A 17,099-nucleotide genomic window follows, 5' to 3' on the forward strand; every position below is an offset into this window, starting at 1 on the left:
CGCTATTAACATGAAACGAAACGAACAATAAAATTAATTTTGAATTTTCAATTAAAAACGAAATTATTATTTTATGCTTTAAATTAGTACCTAATAATAATCCTATTTTAAACCAAGACGAAATTAAATCAAATTTATGTTCTTACCCTTGTGTCTATTTAATATCACTACAGAAAATAGTGATTTTATACAACAAAACAATCACCATAATACTCAGTATTCTACAGCTAAATGGGTTCTTGAATTTGAAGGTTTTGCCTAAACATCAGAAGTAAAATATTTATTTATATGGATGGATATGTGGATAAAATAAAATTCTCCTTTTAACATTTTAAAACTTCAATCTAGTTTATGGTTGTCATGAAGAATTCCGACATCTTTTTTAATGATTAAGGAAGAATATGGTCTATTTGTGCTTCTTAGTGGATAGTTAATATGTAAAATTCCACTATACAGTCATGAAAATCTTCTAAGGGTGAGTACTTATTTCACCAGGATTGGCAGCTTCAACCTATTGTGCACACTAGCAAGAATTTGGTCCATTTGGGCATCTTAGTAAATAACTAATATGTGAAATTCCATAACCAGTCCACCATACAGTCATCAAAACTCTTCTATGGATGAGTATTTATTTCACCATGATTTGCAGCTTCAAACTATTGTCTTCATTAGCAAGAATTTGGCCCATTTAGCCTTCTTAGTAGGAAGCTAATATGTAAAATTCCATAACCAAACAGTCATCAAAAGTCTTGTATGGGTGAGTACTTATTTCACCAGAATTGGTAACTTCAACCTATTGTCCACACTAGCAACAATTTGGTCCATTTGGGTCTCTTAGTAGATGAGTAGATATGTAAAATTCCATAATCAGTTCACAGTCATCAAACCAGGATTGGCAGCTGAAACCTATTGTCAACACTAACAAAAATTGCTGTTTTCATCCCATTTTTCATCGCATATAACAATACGATCAACAATTTTACTGAAATCCGTTTGTGCAATTCTTTGATAAAATTCATTGCTTAAAGCCTCTCTACTGGTTGATTCATTAATCTTCATAAAATTAAATTATTTTTCCTGTACATAATATTATTAAAAAATTTTAATAGAAAAATTCTCTATGATCGTAATTTAAATGCACGTGTAAATTTTCATGATGTGTAGGCTTTTGTATTAACTAAAAGAACACAGATTTATTGTACTCGGTGAATTTTCCAGTTTTACGACATCAATTAGGCAGATTAATGTAAACTGTATACCCTAACAACGTTTCACCTTGAGATTAGTTTTTCCAAAGTGGAAATTTATCGTGACATTAATTGTATAATAATAAACATTAAAGGGAACTCGATTTTTTTTAACAAATAACATTCCTGTCTGAATAAAAATTGTATAAAATGTTTATTGTTTATGTGAGGTCGGTGTACCAAACATTTTTTTATCGCACCGTTATACAACATATTTGATTTTATAAATTTAGACGCTCTAAAAAAACACTACCCGTTGGCAGGTGAATAAAACGATTTTTTCTTACTGACGTCAAGTGCGACTTTTGCACGGAAACAATTATTTTTTCGTCACGATAAAACTAAAATATTACCCCCAATAACGATACCAATTAGAACGAATTCTGTGTTGGGCCATTAAAAACGTTTAATTAATCGTCTCGTAAATAAACTCGGACAATAAGCGAAAAATTTTAAACGGTTTGTACAATTTCCCAAGACAAATAAAAATAAATCACGACTCGGACACGCAACGAAACTTTTGCGGAACACTCGGGCCAAAGTTATTTTCGTTTAACACACACCGGCTAATAAAAATATTCTTTTGAAATACTACACTATTTGTGTTATTGAATGTTTAAATTTCGGCGTTAGTTTTAACCCCCCGGGCCGGTCACTTTGATTTTCTCCCGACCAATTTAACTCGGGAGGTCAGCCGTCGGTATTATTAGGTGGTGTGACGCAAGGTGGCTTGTTAAGTCCGTGGGTATGGGACGTCAATTACTCACAGATTAAAAAAGACTTGTCTGGTGGGCAAAACCAAAAACTACAATTAAATCAATTTATACGTCAATTTTATAATAAAATCGTAGTAAATAAAACTGATAAATATATTTCTTAAGTTGACTAGACCAGTAAAATGAAATTTGGCAAACAAAAAAGATGGCGAAACCGGGACACAAACAATCTCTGGTTTCCTTGTAAAGTATTTTGTGTAAAACAGTGCGAAAAACTGGCGGAAAGCGGTTTTCGAGTGGCCCATTGCGTCACGTGTTAGAACAACATATTTGCGTTAAATATAGCGGTTCAGCATGAGTCCGCGGATTCCGGTCAATTGCCAAAAGAAAATGTTCTAATTGCCGCCTTGGTCCTAGTAAAATTCGCATCTCGGCGTCGTTTCGTGCGACCCATTGTTCGTTGGCTTGCAGTTTGCCAGAAACCGAACGGATTACGTAAACCACCAAATATAATTGTCAAAACGGAGACTGTACAAGTGACTCATGTTAAGACTTTCCTTCTTGCAACACTAGCATTGTATCAAATGTTTTTTTCACAAACCACTGCATATTCGACCTTAGCACGTGGAAATCTTTGGCAGTCTGTCGCTAGTTATTTTCATATTATGAAAAAAATTGCATTTGGAGGCCTGAAATAAAGCTGGATGGAAACATATAGTTTATCGGTCCTTGAACTTCGATTTTACGTAAATCCAGATTAATTTTAGCTTCGCATGCACAGCACTAGTGCGAAAGTCTTTTGTTAATAGCTTCGATAATTAATGATTTTCACAAAAAAATTGTCGTGTAAATAGTTTAATAGCACTCGGGACTCACGTGTGATGCTAAAAATTCATCTTCAAGCCAAGGTTACTCAAACTCCGACGTAAAATCGGGGCGTAGGTGACATATTTTGGCAGATAATGAAATAATTTATTAGCTAATTTTTTATTGTCGTAAACTGTTTCAAATGTACTTATTCATTTGTGATATTTTATATCAAAACAATTTCTATACTTTTTAAAAAAAACTGTGGTTATTAAAATTATCTAAGTTACTGATGTATTTACAAGGCGTCCATGGATATAAATTAAATACAGCTTATATAAAAATGTATTAGATACAAAACAATTATATAATTTAATTAGCAATTAACAAAAATTTTAATACAATGAATGTAATTTAAATAGTAAGCTGAACTGCCTGCGACACAGGATTCCCTTTTGCTTGAGGCTGAAACAATTGACATTAGTCCTAGAAACATCACAAACTTGAACAAACTCACCATAACATACAAGTGAGTAGGTAGAGCCCTTTCAAGAAGTGCCTTCAGTTGATCTTCCCTTATAACTGGTCCTTCAGGGCTTTTATCTGGAATGGTGAGAGTTAATTTGGGTAAAGCCACACTACCAGCCAACAATGGATACAAATTGTACTGTAGTTTTCTTTTTGATAGCGGCAAAATCGACACCGAGAACTGGAACAAACCAATTAGTAAAACAACTTTAGAATTTTAAACAAACATACTTGTTTATAGCCGGCAAACATGAAAGCCTCAGTTGCTTCCATTGCAACGTCGAGTTGAATTAATTGATGGGATCGGTTGGTGATTTCATAATTTATTAGCATTGGCGTGCGCACTAAACCGTGGGCAGGTGCATCTAGTTTTATATCTAACGGTATCCACTCGCACGGTAAACCCAATATCGTCGTGCGACTGGTTGTGAATTCCTTGCCATTTTCACTGTAACATTTATAATTAGTAATTAAAACAATAAATTACTAGAACTAGTACCGTTTCCATTTAATATTATACTGTCCAATTTGTACGTTTTGATCAGAGGGTTTATCACAGATGGCCAGATATAATTCCGCCCCAACTTCATTACAGTCTAAAACATGCCCTCCAATTTGACTAGCCGCTTGTGTTTCGTACGACTGAACAGGCGGAAGCTGCAAAAGATCCAATAATTTCCTTATACAAGCACAATTCCCACAACTTACAAAATCCAAATATGTGGTTTCAATATGTATGGGCCAGGGAGAGATGCAGTGGACGGTGGGCATAACTCCGAAGCTTTCGCCGACGTAAACCTTCTTCACGTCCGCCATCAGCATGGACAGAAACTTGGTCTTAACTTCGAAAGGCTGGACGAAAGGCAGACGGATCAGTTCCTTCTTAATACTAACCACCGGCAGGTTACGGTTTAACGTGTACGTTATTTTGATCTCCACATGTTTTTCGCCCGATTTGTGGCCACGCAAGTAAATAGAGGCGGTCACTTTACCCTTTAAGGGCAGGAATTCCGGAGCCTTCAACGCCACCGGTATTTTTTCCACTACTCCGGTGGGAACCAACGAAAACTCAACTAAAAACAACTATATTAAACCTGTGAGAATGATAGTGAATGTTTTATACCATCAGGTGTGTCCTCGTTGACTAAAGACGCCTCAATTTTGAAGTCGTTGATGCTGTGCTGTTCGTCGTTGTCGACTTGGATCTTGATCTCGTACCATTCGCCCAAAAGTGCCGGTTGATTGTGCTCAAAATTGACCTTCAGTTTCGAATATCGGGGTACGATTGTAGCGAAACTTAAAGGTATAACGTTGTCGAAATTGGACGTGTCGAGGTTCGGCCGGAAGAACAATAAACTGTTGCTCATCTTGCCGTTGCTCAGTTTTAGGTCGACGTGACACTCGGCCATGTGGCCCATTGACAGGTTAATGTGGCCTATCTGAAAATAATTGGTTTCAATCTGCATTTACTAGCAATTTTTTTAGTAAAATACTTGTAGTTGTTTATTAATGTCGTTAGGATCCGCCATAAATTGGACTTCGAACCGTTTGACCTCGTCGTGTTGAAACAACAGAGCTGAATTATTTTTGATTTCTACAGCATATTCAGATGTAACAGATGGACTAATAACAGAGACAGATAAAGCCGTGAACGCCATGGGGAAAGGACAAGTATTTCTGTAATAAATCTTAATGAATGTTGTAACATTAATAAGCAGTATTATTCCCTTGATACCTAATATAAATCTCTACAATGACTTTTTGATCGACTTCAAAGGAAGACTTCAGGAATTTCGCTTTGGCCTCTATACAAGTTGTAATATTGGACATATCCAATTGGAAAGTAAGAGTGTTGTTGAACACGGGCTGCCAAATTATTATGGCGTCTTGTAAAGTATCGTGGGGCAATTTCGGATCGCCATAAGGCATTTGTTTCTGTAAATAACACAGATTTAGTGTTTAAACAACATAAAACTTTTTAATAAACCTTTAAAATTCGTTGCAAATTCTCATAAATACGCCGTTTTTCCTCGACAGCTAAGTTAACGTTACACCCGAGAAGTTCAAACGCTAAACTTATGTAGTCTTGTAAATTCGCTGTTAAATATGCGCATTTTATGGCTTTATCCAAAATGTCAGATAATAATTTCCACCACTGTTCTGCCCTAAAGTCCCACAGCATGTGTGTTAGTAGTCTAAAAACTGTACAGTTAAGCATTTCTTTTTTGTTTGGAATATAAAATTTACGTTAAAGCTTTTCCATAATCTTTTGAATTGTAATACTCGTCTGCCATTTCCAAGACCAGTTGTCTTCTAGTCCTAGGACATCTGTATGTTTTGTACTGGGAAATAGCTAGTCCATAAAGTGCTATAATTATATTCTAGAAAAAACAATAATCAGTTTTTGTTTTATTTGAGAACATTCAAATAATATTACAGAGTGATTCACAGCCTTTTCCAAAAACTGTAGAGCCTGAATGCCATTCCTTTCAATCTGTGGGTCTGGAGGCTCAGAAGATATTTTACCTGGTCTCCAAGGCCTTTGACCAAAGAACTCCATTGTGTTACCACCTTCTAGAGGATCAGGAGATGGATAAGACAACACACCCTAAAAATTGGATTTTTAAATTACTTTAGAGTATTAAACACATTTACTAAAACACACCATACACAATTCTTGACAACTCTTTTTGCGTAGTATTGCAAATTGTGCTGCCTGTTGATAGTACAGTCCTGGATGTTGGATCTGAACAGCAGGAAGACCCATTTTCACAGCCTCATCAAATATATCACCAAAAACTGCATATCTAAAACAACATTATTGACCATTTTTTAATACAATAATGTACATCTTACTGATTGGATAACCAAGCATAATGTTCAAAAGCCAACTCTTGAAACCCAATTCTGTTTTTAAATCTATCAATATGTGATTTAAAATGTTGTATGGCATCTCTTGGCAGGTTAATAGCAAACAATAATCTACACAGTTTGTAGTTTATAAATCCTGCAATAGTTCTAATTTCTAAAGCATTTGTATCAACAATCCTGATCTCCAATAAATTATTATATGCATGAGTGTAATGCCTAAAAATAATACAAAATTTATTTGTGTTCACTATAAAACTTACAATGACATAAACCTGTGTGCTTGATGAATATCTTGCTTCAATTCAAACAGGAAACCCATTTTAAACTGGTGTCTGATATGTAAATACTGAAGGTTGTTTTTATTTAAATGTTCCTTATGTGATTTAATACTTTTAGCATTATTAAGGTAATAACTTTGGGCCAATTCATAGAAGGCGTTTTCCAATCTCAAAATATACCCTTGCAAATGGTCTCTATGAGGTAAAACAAACAAGGATGTTGAGTTAAGTTCACAACTTGAGCAAAGTTGTGTTGCCCTATCTGCTGCTAATGTATCTTCACTAGCTGGAATTGGTTGCACATTTTGTATAAGAACCACCACAATTCTGGTACTTCTCCCTTCCAAAGCAGCCCTAAAATTTAACCAATTAGATAAGTTCTGTGTACTGTTATACTATAGTACCTCATAGATTGCACCCTGGATGCACACTCAATAACCTTTTCATTCCAGTACGCATCGTTCCAGTCCAAGTCATAAAAAATAACAATAACGGCCGGTATTTCGTTTAAATGCTTGTTCATCCAGTTCCTTTTCAGTATACCCTTCGGTATGTACCAGTCATAGGAATTCCTTTTGGGTTTGATGACGGGGAACTCGTGCGAATTACTGATAAGTTTAAACTGGACGGGGGCCCGGTCCAGGCGTCTGCTGCCGCTGAACAAATCCCAAATAGTTTTGTGCACTGCATTATTAATTGTGTCCAGTCCGGATACACCCACCAAAGCGAGCGGTTTGGCCAGCAGCTCGGGCGGCAGATCCGCGTTGTTCTGCACGCTCGCCGTCGGTTGCATCATTTAAATCCGGGTTTTAATTCACGTCGATATATTTTACGGACATTCCAAAAGTAAATATACGAACTGTCAGTTTGACTTTTGTCTATTTGGATGTGACGTTTCATGAGTGGACCTCGGATTGTCATCATTTTGTTTTAATAAAAATATATTAGTTTTTGATAACTTAAAGTAACTATGTAATAGTAAATTATATTTAAATTTGTAATTAAAAATACCCGAAACACATTAATTATTAAATAAAGAAAATTTGTTTTTCTTGTCACTTCTTTATATATCTATAGTAGCAAACCTGGTTGCATAGCCAGTAGGTACTTTCAAAATATATTATTTTCTTGTCCTCCACAATATAACACTGCATAACAGTAAAACTACATTAAATAACCATACAATAATCTTCACACGTGCTTCAATATCTCTGAACGTGTAGAAAAAGTTCATAGAAAAAACATACGAGCGTAAGTAATCCGAGTCACCTGCTACATAACCTAAAAACAGGGACACATCGCTCTATTTACAAAATAACGGCGAAACAACCCCCAAGCAATCACGTAAGTACATCTCCCCGTGGGTGCCACGTCAATAAAGCGTAGTTACGTTTAAGCTCGGTTCGCAATGGCAAAGCATCATCCCGATTTGATTTTCTGTAGAAAACAGCCCGGCGTCGCGATCGGAAGACTGTGCGAGAAATGCGACGGGAAATGTGTGATCTGCGATTCGTATGTCCGTCCCTGCACCCTAGTCAGGATATGCGACGAATGCAACTATGGTTCCTACCAAGGTAGATGTGTTATTTGTGGTGGTCCAGGTGTATCGGACGCTTATTACTGCAAGGAGTGCACCATACAGGAAAAAGACAGGGATGGTTGTCCTAAAATTGTGAATTTGGGCAGTTCCAAGACTGACTTGTTCTATGAAAGGAAGAAATATGGGTTCAAGAGACGATAGTAGATGTTACTCGATTAGTTAAAATTATACAGGTGCATTATTTATTAATTGATGTGTGTTTTTATAATTTATATAACAGTATAAGTTGTATTAATAAAGATTTCGAATTATATGTGTGGGTTTTATTTTTTAAAACGGTACAAATATATATATATTTTATTTTTAATTAAAATAGATTTTATTACATAGGAGTTACATAAAAGAGTTGATTTCAACACTTGATTGCTTCTTATTGTTATAAAAATCCAATTTACAACTTCATAGAGAAAGAGCATAAACCTAAATGGAACACTTCAATTTCAAGACGATACAAATATAGATTACATGACGATACTTAATTGAAAACGACACTTCTTACAAAGTTATGTAAAAAAAATGAATTACAGTTTATTATCTTCCGGACATCTAATTTCGTGACAACATTGTGGATGAGGTTTGGCCAAATCTCCGGGATGAACTGAACAAGGGGGCTCAACTGCTACGACTCCACAACTAAATGACATAAACATTAGGTAATTAAATAAAATTGGCCAGTTTGGATATTGTCTTACCCAATGTAGTCTATAAAATTTTTATTGCAAATTGCTATGGCGCATTGTGATGGGACTCGCTTCGTTTCTCCTGTTTCAAATTCGCCCAAGTCGTAAGTCTTGGTGTAACATCCTATCCCCTCTGCGGCGAAAATTGTTTTAACATAAATATTATAAAAATTATCGTACTTACTGTAATCAGGATCGTTTGGTATAATTGCAACGGATGCTTCGCAAGTCAGACAGGTCGCCAAGACCAGTACAACAATGGTCAGTTTCATTTTTAAAAGCATACCAAAACCTCGACGATAGACTACATTTTTAAGTTGAATGAGCAACTGACTATTTTCGATAACCTTTGAACCACCATCGATCAAAACCTGCTTGTTTACAAACAAGTTTTAAATAACAAAATAAGACGAAATAAAACTAAAATAGAATTTTCATTTAACAATATTATCAAGGCAACAAACAGCGGGAGCGAATCACGGTGAAAAGTTTTATGAAGTTAAATCGGTTAAATTTATGATCGACTTTGCCTTGCACCAATAAAATCCCTTCAGACGCCCGAGGCGAGAAATGTATATTACTGCAACATGTGGTTTACAGGCAAATGCACACTGTTTTCTTATTTGCATAAATTATAGCTGTAATTTTACTGCATTAAAATCCATGTACGTTATCCAATGTACAAATATGTTTATATTTATTTTGGGAGGAAATGTATTTTTAAAAATATCGTGCAGCGAAAAGCAATTAGCTGTTGTCGGGTTTGTGTTTCCGCGAAACTGAACTAAATGAAATAGCTCATTATTGTCTGTAGTCTCATTTTATTTTTGTTGGTTTTATCCGATGAAAACACACGATAAGATCCAAATAGGTTTTATTTATGTACATAGAAAAAAGATACATTGGTTGTAAATTTTAGTTTAGGACAACAATCTGGGTATGGTCTAGTTGAATCTCGATACAAATTGGGTTTTTTTAGGTATATACAAGAAAGATAGATGGGGTGTACATTTGAGTTTAGGACAACAATCTGGGTATGGTTTAGTTAAATCTCTCTAATTTTATTTTTGTGAGGTTTATCTAATGAATAACCCACTCGCAATCAGACATCCACAACTAGACAATTAAGGTTGTATGTTATTTAATATTACAGAATGAAACATAAAACACGAGATGATACAAATAGCTTTTATTTTTGTGCTTAGAACAAAGATACATTGGTTGTACTTTAAACTGGTACTCTTATTCACATATTAGTTTAGGACAACAATCTGGGTATGGTTTAGTTAGATCAAAATTACCATAATGGCACCCCGGCCCTCCACCTATCAAACATTCGCAACTAAAAAATTATGATTGTATTTGTAACTTACAGAATGAAATCACTTACTCCACTCTGTGGATGGAATTATTAGAACAGTATGCTGCGTTACATCCTTCGAGTGCTTTCATTTCTCTCTCTTTCATCATCTTTGGTAAACTACTATCCACTGGTTTACAGCCCTCGCCTTCTATAAGTGTTCATGGGTTTAAATATGAATTCAACAAAATTGTGAACTTACTGTATAGAGGATCAGTAGGAAAATAGTAAGGTTCTAATCCTGCCTCTATTTCTAAAACGACTAGAAAAAGCAGGAATATTGGCAGCTTCATTGCTAATTACCAAACTTATGGACTCGTTGTAACATACTAAATTATTTGGTATCCACTTCTGATAACCCCTTTCTTCTATCTGCATCGATTTTTTGTACATTTGAATATTCAACAACAACTTGATAAAACTTATTATTTATCACAAATATAATTGTGATATTAAACACAACATCAATTCATTTAAAGACATCACAAATTCCGTAATAAACAATAGGATATATTTTCTGTAGTTGTGACATTATCTGATTTTATTTCGCCCTCTTATCTGGATACTTAAAGAACAGGAAGGATCAGTCACCATCGGAGCGTTATAAGATCGTTTTTTTGCGTGGGTTTTTGCTAAACATTCATCATTTTTATGAAAGTGATTGGACGTGTCAATTCGGTCTTACGGTTTTTATCGCATATATATTTTTAACCGGTGTTCGTTCGCAGCGCGTATTTTTTTTTTTTTCACGTGAGGAAAATGTATATTTTCCGGGACCATAAAAGATATTATTCATTTTGATGCCGAAAATATATTATGGCCCGGAAAATTATGCCTATTTATATTCGATATTTCAATAGCGTCTTTTTAAAAAGGGGCGAATTCGCCGGTTTACAAATAAATATTTCATTTTAATTTTAATGCACGTTTCGTGTCGTGTCTTACGATTAATTACATTACATGTGCGGCTTAAGGTCAATGCCGAACCGATTATAAAACATTCAGACATAAATTTATTGACGTATTAAAATATAACTAAGCATATTACATATTTAATAAACGGCTGGTTTTGTGAAGTCTTCCCTTCATTACTCGAAATGTTTGCAAGCGGTCCGAACACTTTGTGTGTAATTCCCTAAATTATATGCTCGAAATGTTTCGGTCTCTCAAAAACCTCACGTTCTGATTCAAATTAAATTTACAACATGTCTTTGTGCGATTTTCGTTTCTCTACCATTGTGTTTTTATCCGTCATTGTAATCGAGATGATAACACGTCACAAAAATAAATTTTATTTCAAGTAAATTAACAGACAATTTATTATTTAGACTGCACTCCATCAAAATGTTCGGCAAAGTATATTACCATGATTGATGGCATATTAAAATATTTTTAGCATCCTGTATTGATAACAATAACCATTAAATACGTTTATCGTATGGACAACGTTAAAATGTGTTTTCTAAACGTTTTTAAAAGTTAATTGGTTGATCTACGTTGTTCATGTGCTGTTTTGATGGTTTTTGCCTACGGCGAAGTTTTAAACGTTTGTATTACTGTTGATTCTGGATAATTATTGAAAAGCAAATTATTCAAAAATGTGTGCTATGCAAGTTTTAATCTAACTAAATAGGGTCGACTTAAAAAAATGCAAAATTGATAAATTTCTTGCATTGCAACAATATTTGAAAGTTGCAATATTGTTTATATTAAATATTTTTAACACAAAATCAGATTTGTGCAAATGTTGTTGTATTTGTTTAGTTAAAGTAAGTGATGTCACCATTATCTGATTAACAAACTCTTTTCATTTAATTCTTAAAATTCAAAAAACAATTTGAGCTGTTATAAATTGTACATATGAAAAATTGTATTTCTGAAATGGAAATACAACCAATATACTTATACCGATTGAAATGCCTTTTATCCAACTGAATTTTGAGGGAGACATTATGCAAGAAAGAGACATTAAAAGATTCCCACTATGGAGCAAATTTGCAGACTTTTACTGTCTCTATTGTGAATGATGTCTCTCTCAAAATTTAATGAGATCAAACGGTTTTCGATTAGTATATAAAAAGATAGTTGAATACCTTATAAATGGTTAGAGTAATCGATTAACCACAGGAGACCTTATTTGTAGAGCATTTAATTTCCTACAAAAATATATGTTGAGCATTTTATATTATTTACTTATCCACGAGTTATAAAGTTTATTAATTCTTCTTTCCTTGTCCGATATCTTCTATTCTTTCACCCCTTGACCGATATCCTCTAAACAGTAAAAGTTGTAGGGTATCTTTTTGTTAGAGCGTTCAATGTCTACACAAAATTGTATAATAATAATTATTATTTTTTTATTAACCGCATCAACCACTTAAGGGTTATTAGCAAATATGTATATGTATATACAGTTTTACATTATATCTTATTATACATTTGAATATCTTTTAGGTATTTTATTAGGTTAGTGACTGATAATTTGTCCTCTAAGATTTCTTGGATAGTGCTGGGTATGTCGTTTTCTGTTGTTTCTTCTCGAAATTGTTCACATTCGCTTCTAGGTTTGTTTGTAGAGGGATTTCTGACGATTTTATATTTTTGGTTATGTAGGTTGCTACAACACCACTTGCTCTTCTGTAATTAGTTCTATTTGTACTGTATATGTAATTTTTTAGCATATATTCTTTTGATTCCTGAAAATGAGTTTCTTGGAGGCATATTATATTTGGTTGGTGTTCTTTTACTAATATTTGGAGTGATTCTAGATTACTAAACCCTCCATTGTTCCATTGCAATATTTGTTCTATCATCTTAATTAACGCTATCTTGAGAGGAGTCACTATCAATGTCAGTTAATGTTTTTCCTTTTATTTGCCTATTTTTTTCTTTTTTAGTTTGGTAATACTTGTTTTTATTTTTCTGTCAGTTGGATGTGGGTATATTTGGTTTAACATGTCCAGTAGGTATTCGGTGCTATTTGTATATTGTTTAGAATAGCTTAGGGGGTCCGTTGAACCTTTAACATTTTCAAGAAAATCTAGAATTTGCTTGTAATTTAAAATGAATTTTCCTTTATCTATAAAGGTTTTCGCAGGTTCAAGCATTTTCTCCAGTTGGCTTTCTTCCTTTGGCTTTTTATTTATTGTTTGAGGTTTAATAAATGGGATTTGAGGATCATCATTGTTGTGAGGTGATTCTCGAATAGGAGGGTTAAGTATTGAGTCAATTGATCTTTTTGATTTTGGTGCTTCTGTGGACATGTCTGTATTGGGTGAATTAGTGGCAGCTATTGGGGCTTCTTCAGCTTTGCTATCTTTGGAGTTATTTGGGGAGGATATTGATTTAATGTTTGCTGTTTGCTGATTTTCTGTTTCTGGTTCTGTAGTTTCCATTTGTGTGTTTGTATTCGGAATTGTAATAATTATTATTGTTATTCAAATATTTATTATTGTAAATAAAAAAAAATAATTCAAATATAGTAAAATATTTAAAGACATTTAATAAAATCCAATAATATTGGTTTTTATTTTCTTTGCAGTCTCATTTTTGTGTGATTTATCTGACGAATAGGATTTATTTATTAGTTCAGAACAAATATACATTGGTTATACTTTAAAATATTAATTTGCTTTCTTCTGTATTAAAAAAGTTAGTTGTCTTGATACGGTATTTTATTGTCACATCTGCGTTTAGGATAACATTCTGGGTAAGATTTGGTTATATCTCCGTCATCATAAGGACACCCACTCCCAATCAGACATCCACAACTAAACAATTAAGGTTGTATGTTATTTAAAATTTACAGAATGAAACATAAAACACGAGACGATACAAATAGCTTTAATTTTTGTACTTAGAACAAATATGCATTGGTTGAACTTTAAACTGGTACTCTTATTCACATATTAGTTTAGGACAACAATCTGGGTATGGTTTAGTTAGATCTAAATTACCATAATGACTCCACGGCCCCATTATCAAATATCCACAACTAAAAAATTATGATTGTATTTGAAATTTACAGAATGAAATTACTTACTCCTTTACTGAGATGCTGCTCCCATCGCATGTTGCACTAGCACATTGTCCTTTTATTGTTTTGGATTCTCTTATTTTCATATTTCCTAAATCGAACATTGATCCATCACACTCCTCTCCACCTATAAGTATTTAAATGTTTAAATATGATTTCAACACATTTTTGAACTTTCACTTGGTATCCATTTTGATAAGCCCTCATCTTCTATCTGCAATAATTACACACAATTACGATAAAACCTTTCATTATTCATTTATTATTTATTCTGTCCCGCTATTATAAATATAATTGTGTTACTAATGCGACATTTATTTATTTACTAGCTGTACTCGCGACTTCGTCCGATAGCGTGTTGAATACGATCGTTTTCTAGACGGTGATCTCGAGATTTCAAAGTTTCTTGAACCCTTAACAATGAATGACGCGTTCTGTCTAATTGTAATCGTTCATTCCTCTCAGAACTATTCTCTTTCGACCTAGACAGGGACATCCGTAATCTTGTAAGACGACTTTTCCTATCTTGTTCAGACTCATTTTCACGTCGCAATCTTTGGCTTTTGGCCTTTCTCATGTTTTTAGATAGATTTGACTTTCTTTTAGGCATAACTAAATCAATTTCAATGTAAATCTGAATATTGAACTCAAATGTTTATAATTATTTATAATTATTACTTAAAGGTAAAAAAGGAAAGCAGTAAAAATGTAACAAAATATTTTGAATTAAGATAAGATAAGATAAGAAGAACGGATCGGTGGAATTATAAAAGATACCTAACAATCAAATCAAACTATCAATCAATCGTTGGTGGGAGAAGTGGCGGGAGGCGCCCGATGTGACGGCCCAGTGGTGGCTGCGCGTGAGCTGCGCATGAGCTGCGCGTGGTACTGGACAGAACTTGGACATTGAACATTACATTATTTTTCTAAAATATAAGAATTTTTCTAAAATAAAAGTAGCCTAAGTTACTCCTTTTATTATTTTATTTTAATTACAATTATTTTATAATTGTAATTAATCTGTCATTAAGTAAAAAATATAATTACTAATATAATAGAGTGCTTAAAAAAATTTATATAACTATACATACAAATTTTTTATTTATTTAGTTTGTATATAATTTATTTTGTAATTAATTTTCTGGAATTTTAAAACTATTGTAGTTACTGTTTCTTAACAAGGTATTTTTTATTATTTTTATTCTTTTTATAAAATGTTTTCAATAATAAAAATATTAAAAATATTGTAGAATATTTTAAAACAATTAAGTTGTATTGAGGTAAATTCTAAATATGAGAAAAAAACAAATAAAAAATATTTAAAATATAAAATAAAAAATAATTTAAATACTAAAAGTGCTTAAAGATATTTATACAATACAATAATATTATTTCCAGTATTCATTCAATGTACAATTTGTTTTGTAATTAATTTTCTGAAATTTTAAAATTAGTTAATGTTCTTAACAAATTTAAGGAGAATTAAAAGCCGGAGTAATTTTCAAATATTTTACAATTTTTAAACTTTATAATACATATACTTTTCAAGGTATTTTTTAAAATTTTAATTCATTAAATAATTTGGAATAAATTTGACATGTGAGATGTATTTTTATTTGTAAACAAATTACAAAATATAATCAATCTGAAATATTGGTAGAAAAAAAAATCATTTCAACTTCATTAAAAAATGTATTAAATTGTAAGTATTTCCTATCATTAAGTAAAATATATTAAAAAATATATAATAAAAAAATAATAATTTAAAACATAATTAATAATATTAAAAATATAATCAATTTAAAATATTTGTAAAATAATACATTTCAACTTCATTCAAAAATGTATTAAATGTGTTATTGAACAACTCAGCTCATTTAAAGACCACATTTATTTATTTATAATTTATTTCCTGGATTTCTATAAATAATTTGCATTGCTGTAAATTGTAATTATGATAATATCTGCCATTAATTCAAAAAATGTTTTCAATTATAAAAATATTGTAGAGAATTAAATTGTATTGGTGTAAATTGTAAATATGAGAAAAAAATATATTTTTTTTTTTAAATTTCGAGAAGCATTACTATCTTTCTAATTTAAAAATATAAAATATAACAAAAATAATTTAAAACATAATTACTACTAAGATATGTATACAATAAAATAATATTATTTCCAGTATTTATTCAATTACTATACATATAAATAATTTTTTTATTTATTTAGTTTGTGACAATTTATTTTGTGATTAATTTTAAGACTAGTTAGTGTGTCATGACAAGTTTAAGGGGATTTAAAAGCCGCAGTAATTTTCAATTATTTTACAATTTTTTAACTTAACTTAAATAATTTGGAATAAATATGACATGTGAGATATATTTTAATTTATAAACAAACTACAAAATATAATTAACCTAAAATATTTGTAAAAAAATACATTTCAATTTCATTAAAAAATGTATTAAATTTTTAGAGCATTTAAAAAACCCGGGTGTTTCAAAATTTTTTTAATTAAATATGTGGAAGCCTTTATTTTCAATTTTTAAATTCTCTTTTACTTAGTTAATTTTTAATAATTAACTTAAATTAAAGTAAATTTATTATTAACACCATTATTTTAAAATTTCAAACGTTTGGAATCCAAATTTATTATTTAAAAATAATAAAAATATTGTAGAATATTTTGAAATAATAAGTCGTCTTGATATAAATTATAAATATAAGAAAAAATAATTTTTGTTTTAAATTTCGAAATGTTTTTTATATCAGATATAATAGTGCTTAAAGATATTTATACATTATATTTCCAGTATTAATTCAATTACTATACATATAATTTTTTATTTATTTATGTATGCAATTTATCTTGTAATTAATTTTCCGAAATTTTGAAACTAGTTAGTGCTTTTTAACAAGTTTAATTTAAAAGCTGCAGCAATTTTCAAATATTTTACAATTTTTAAACTTTAT

At 31.8% G+C, this 17,099-nt stretch overlaps 4 protein-coding genes and 1 long non-coding RNA gene across 7 annotated transcripts; 1 reads left to right on the forward strand and 4 right to left on the reverse strand.

Annotated features, from left to right (window-relative positions):
* Positions 1-3,097: 3,097 nt before the first annotated feature.
* Positions 3,098-7,318, reverse strand: LOC109598303 (trafficking protein particle complex subunit 11). The gene is made up of 15 exons (XM_049968322.1): positions 6,852-7,318; positions 6,442-6,801; positions 6,155-6,385; positions 5,964-6,105; positions 5,736-5,906; positions 5,546-5,679; positions 5,286-5,493; positions 5,034-5,233; positions 4,792-4,975; positions 4,422-4,737; positions 4,007-4,371; positions 3,798-3,955; positions 3,530-3,746; positions 3,288-3,479; positions 3,098-3,235 (listed from the first exon to the last, which is right to left on the reverse strand). The coding sequence occupies exons 1-15, from the start codon at positions 7,241-7,243 to the stop codon at positions 3,185-3,187; spliced, it is 3,321 nt and encodes a 1,106-aa protein (XP_049824279.1). The 5' UTR covers positions 7,244-7,318; the 3' UTR covers positions 3,098-3,184.
* Positions 7,319-7,544: 226 nt separating this feature from the next.
* LOC109598310 (PHD finger-like domain-containing protein 5A) lies at positions 7,545-8,300 on the forward strand. Of its 2 annotated transcripts, none has more exons than XM_020014193.2 (2): positions 7,545-7,791; positions 7,834-8,300. In XM_020014193.2, exon 2 carries the CDS (start codon positions 7,856-7,858, stop codon positions 8,186-8,188), a length of 333 nt encoding a protein of 110 aa, XP_019869752.1. In that variant the 5' UTR covers positions 7,545-7,791; positions 7,834-7,855; the 3' UTR covers positions 8,189-8,300. The 2 variants fall into 2 exon arrangements, with proteins under 2 accessions (XP_019869752.1, XP_019869751.1); XM_020014192.2 differs by having other exon boundaries at positions 7,546-7,791; positions 7,845-8,300.
* Positions 8,301-8,333: 33 nt separating this feature from the next.
* LOC109598307 (uncharacterized) lies at positions 8,334-9,072 on the reverse strand. Its single transcript, XM_020014188.2, has 3 exons — positions 8,912-9,072; positions 8,740-8,860; positions 8,334-8,680 (listed from the first exon to the last, which is right to left on the reverse strand). Exons 1-3 carry the CDS (start codon positions 9,009-9,011, stop codon positions 8,569-8,571), a joined length of 333 nt encoding a protein of 110 aa, XP_019869747.2. The 5' UTR covers positions 9,012-9,072; the 3' UTR covers positions 8,334-8,568.
* Positions 9,073-9,901: 829 nt separating this feature from the next.
* On the reverse strand, positions 9,902-10,448 carry LOC109598308 (uncharacterized). Of its 2 annotated transcripts, none has more exons than XM_020014190.2 (3): positions 10,290-10,448; positions 10,118-10,238; positions 9,902-10,052 (listed from the first exon to the last, which is right to left on the reverse strand). In XM_020014190.2, exons 1-3 carry the CDS (start codon positions 10,378-10,380, stop codon positions 10,025-10,027), a joined length of 240 nt encoding a protein of 79 aa, XP_019869749.1. In that variant the 5' UTR covers positions 10,381-10,448; the 3' UTR covers positions 9,902-10,024. The 2 variants fall into 2 exon arrangements, with proteins under 2 accessions (XP_019869749.1, XP_019869748.1); XM_020014189.2 differs by having other exon boundaries at positions 9,902-10,069.
* A 3,210-nt stretch (positions 10,449-13,658) lies between these two features.
* LOC126265610 (uncharacterized) lies at positions 13,659-14,447 on the reverse strand. Its single transcript, XR_007548114.1, has 3 exons — positions 14,304-14,447; positions 14,130-14,250; positions 13,659-14,081 (listed from the first exon to the last, which is right to left on the reverse strand). It is a non-coding gene; the product is annotated as an uncharacterized LOC126265610 (long non-coding RNA).
* Positions 14,448-17,099: the final 2,652 nt, after the last annotated feature.

Source organism: Aethina tumida, chromosome 5, assembly GCF_024364675.1.
Source record: "Aethina tumida isolate Nest 87 chromosome 5, icAetTumi1.1, whole genome shotgun sequence".
NCBI classification, from domain to species: domain Eukaryota; kingdom Metazoa; phylum Arthropoda; class Insecta; order Coleoptera; family Nitidulidae; genus Aethina; species Aethina tumida.